Source organism: Camellia sinensis, chromosome 8, assembly GCF_055761805.1.
Source record: "Camellia sinensis isolate YWXY chromosome 8, ASM5576180v1, whole genome shotgun sequence".
Classification (NCBI taxonomy): domain Eukaryota; kingdom Viridiplantae; phylum Streptophyta; class Magnoliopsida; order Ericales; family Theaceae; genus Camellia; species Camellia sinensis.
This window is the reverse complement of record NC_138968.1, coordinates 138,711,958-138,716,226: the sequence shown is the minus strand read 5'-3', so window position 1 is coordinate 138,716,226 and position 4,269 is coordinate 138,711,958. Positions and strand designations below refer to the sequence as shown.

At 41.5% G+C, this 4,269-nt stretch overlaps 1 protein-coding gene across 1 annotated transcript; it reads right to left on the bottom strand.

The window, feature by feature from the left end:
- Positions 1-2,852: 2,852 nt before the first annotated feature.
- Positions 2,853-3,858, bottom strand: LOC145798113 (uncharacterized). The gene is made up of 2 exons (XM_082885587.1): positions 3,115-3,858; positions 2,853-3,029 (listed from the first exon to the last, which is right to left on the bottom strand). Exons 1-2 carry the CDS (start codon positions 3,856-3,858, stop codon positions 2,853-2,855), a joined length of 921 nt encoding a protein of 306 aa, XP_082741713.1.
- Between the last annotated feature and the right edge of the window lie 411 nt (positions 3,859-4,269).

Sequence of the window (4,269 nt, the reverse complement as noted above, 5' to 3'; positions counted from 1 at the left end):
GTTTTCAACTTCCGAGTAGTAGCTATAATTTCGGACAAAAAACTTCCGAACAGAATAGGTATTTTCGGACAACAACTTCCGAACAGAATAGGTGTTTTCGGACAACAACTTCCGAACACAATTTTTTTTTTTTTCCCTTCTAACACTTAAGTATAACACTCACTACACACACTCTCATTAATTTCACACACACTCTCTCATTATAATTTAAAACACTTATTATTTACACACACACTCATTACACACACTCTCATTAATTTTACACACACACTCATTACACACACCCTTATAATTTAAAACACTCTCATTAATTTTACACACACTTTGTTTATTTACACACACACTCATTACACACACTTAGTATTTTTTGCAGATAATATGGATTCTGAATATCAACAACATGTCCCACCTACTGCTTCAAATAGACGACGTCGTGAATTGGATGTAGACCATCAACGGGGACGAGGGCGTGGGCGAGGACGAGGTCAAGGTCGTGGTCGAGGTCATGATCCAGTTTCGGTAGAATATGATATTCCCAGTGCCAGTCAAAGTGGGGGCCGAAGCCAAATACGAGTTGAAGGTTATGATATGCCTGACATTGCTGTGGAGAATACCTCTTTACCTGATTCTCCTCCTGTCCAGGAAGAGTACCTTACTCATGCTTTTCCAGGTGGACCGACTGATCCGTCAATACTGCGGAGTTTCAATAGTCATGTGGCTGCAGCTATTTGGCACGTGGAGGTAAACATTCCTCAGTAAAGCTGAAATTCATTTGTATATGAGTTTTTTTTTTTTTTGTGTGTGTTTTATGTTAGTTTGTAATGAGATATCATTTGTGTTGTAGGAACGAGGGCCCCTAAAGTGTCATAATCACTCTTCCAAGATCCTTGCATGGCCATGGTGGTTAGTAAAGAACAACACCAGATTCAAAGCCATTATTGAGCAGTCTGGACTGTCACAGTTAGCTCATTGCACTTATCGGTTCGTCAACAATTTTCTAATCTCATGTTTTGTTGAGAGATGGCAACCTGAGACGAACACATTTCACATGACAGTTGGTGAGATGACCTTGACCTTGGATGATGTTGGCACTATTCTTGGCCTTCCCATTGTAGGCAAATCAGTCAGCATACCAGATGTGATACATCATCATGAAGTTACATTACTCGTTTATGGCTTGGGGATTACTGAACTTGCAGCACATGAAGAGGTTTCTTCTGCTGGTGGCAATTCAGTCAGGCTTGAATGGTTACGAAGTCAGTTTGCTGGTGTCACAGATTCAGACCCCGAGGAGGCTATACAATGCGCTGCAAGAGCTTATTTATTGTTTCTGTTGGGATGTACACTCTTCAGTGACAAGAGTGGCGGCAGGGTTCCCGTTGTTTACCTCGGCTTGTTGATGGATTTGGGATCCATACATACTTATGCCTGGGGTGCTGCTGCATTAGCATTTTTATATCGACAGTTGGGGTTTGCTAGCCGGTCTGGGGTTAAGCAGATGGGTGGTTATATGACTCTTTTGGAGGCGTGGATTTATGAGCACTTCCGAGCATTCCGACCTCATCAGAACATGGGCTACAATGAAGACATGCCACACGTGTACCATTGGGCATCTAGGAGATAGGCGGGTTCCTCCATTGACCATTTGAAATCTTTTCGAGCTGAGCTTGACAGTTTAGTAGCTACTGATGTAAGTTTACTCATCCTGCGATAATTTTAACACTTCCATTTATCTTACCCTTTATGTACTTTAATGCAAAAACACTTTACGTTTACAGATTATTTGGGATCCATACCACAGCTGCAGAGACCGGCATCCATGTAACCCGGTTACATTCTACCATGGATGCTTAAAGTGCTTAGACGTTGTCGAACCCTATCATCCAGATAGAGTTTTGAGGCAGTTTGGCAGGGTTCAAACCATCCCAAATGCACCGCTAGCTCCTAGTCATGGTGCACGAGGCAACATATCTGCACGATATACCGTCATGTACAGATACTTGGATAGGATGTGGGAGGCTTGGGATAACCACGTGTTGTCTGCGCAACGGAGGAGCACACCAGTTCGTCAGCCTTGGCAATGTGTACCGGGTTACATGGATTGGTATAAGAATATCACGCACCTATATGTCGAGCACACTGATGAACCGCGTGTCCATGACCATCAGGATTTCAACGAACATGCGGATGTAATCTATTATCCTCTCTGATGCATATGTAACTTACTTTTTTTTTTCTGATATGTTCCCTAAAATGTGATATTCTTTTCAAATGCAGCGTATTGCACATGCACTGCAGATTTCACATCCTATTATTGACGCTGGTTATCAGGAGGGGATTCGCCATCCTTATCGACTTTACCAGGCTATCGAGAGTATGACACATGTTCTTGAAGGTCAGCACATTGACGAAGCTGGACCTAGTTCTGCTGGACCTAGTTTTGCTAGAGGTCGCTTTCCATCTTCGACATTGACATACAGTCGTAGGCCTAGGCGTAGGCATACAGCTGATTCGTGACATGTTATGTTGTTACATGTTATTTTGTTAGTTGATGAATATTGTTTGGTGTTTTTTGTAAGATGACATTGTTGTAATGGTAACAGTGGTTAATATTTTCTTATTAGAATGGAATGGCAACAATGATATTGTAATGACATTGTAATGACATTTTATTATTAGAATGGAATGGTAACAATGGTCGTTAATTTTGTAAATGATATTTTCTTATTACAATGGAATGGTAACAATGGTCGATAACATTCAATCCACATTGCAAAACATAACACATCAACATCAAAAACACATCCATTAATTTCTTCCATAATTGTAACATTGTCAAATGCATACATGTGTCATGCGACATCAACAACATCAAAAGTCTCTCGAGTAGCTACATTATCATGAATAATGTCCTTGAAATGTTGAATGCGATGCACATATGCATCATCCCAGTCCACAACGCAAGGGTGACGGTATTTTCTCCAATTAGTGGCAATAGGAGGAACTGGATGGCCTGGCTGCAACAAAACCTGCACCAAATATCAATTGACTTAGTGGTCATACCTCATAACTTCTTGTACATGCATAAACGCAATTGATAAGTTTCTGTTATACCTGGACGAAATGATTTCCGTTGACAAACCCAGTGGCAATCTCACGTCTATCAAGTTGAGGTACTGGCACTGTTCTAAGAGGTAATAAAAAGGTGAGACATTGCTGTAAAGACAAGTGGTATAACACAAGATTGTAGCACGATGCAACAAGATGCCCCATGTCTAGCATAGTCATCCAATGTGAGTATCCAGGACTGTCTTCAAAGTATGACAATATGCTTGTCAATTCTTCAAACCTTTCATAGGACCCATAAAGTGTAATGTATTCCTCTTTGTGTGTGTGCAGCTCACCCAATAGGTCACGCCTAACCTGAGCCCAATCATCTTCTGTATGACCAATTGAAGCAGCTATAGCCCTGAAACCACAATTCCCATCTGTAGCTACATCCTTGACAAACTTAATGTATGGTTTTAACCCAGTAGGGAAAGCATCAACATATGCACCAGGTTTCACTGTTCTAGTAATGTATGCCTTCCCTTTCGGGTTCACCTTCTCCTTTCCCTTAACAAGTTGCTTCTTCTTGGTTTGCAGAGTAGAAGCTAATGTAGTGATTTGAGTGTCCCTAGGTGAGAAGGAATCATGTCCAGATTGCACTAACTCAAATGCACACGGGTCACAACGGGTAGAAACATTGATCTTCTTATGATCCCGAGGATGTGTTTTGGGCTTCACCTCCGGCTTAACAAGAAAAGTGCTTCCCAGATATACAATCTCTTTCAACTTCTTCAAAAGCTCCAATCGCATGGTTCTATCACTTTCATTAAACTTGTTCACAAACAACTCTACTTCTGCATGACAAGTCACCTCTGTTTCCTCTTCTTTCTTGCATATGGAGATATGAAGTTGCCTCTACTGTAAGTGTATGCTAGCAAGTGGTATAGGACGATCTTGTCTAATGTAGTCAGCAATCTCATGGGCGCAAGGTAAACCATGAGTGTGGCGAAGGACGCATCCACAAGCTTCAACATCAATACCAATGGAATTGGCTCTCTTACTCTCGACAAGCAAATACTCCAATGCAGAGATAGACACATTCCCCCGTAGCTCCCTGAATTGAGAAGGTTTAAATTGATGTTGCACAATGTAGACACCCCATTTTGACCGGCCCTAAGACTCGGGCGCTTTCTTTTGATTACCCGATGATGACAATTAGAA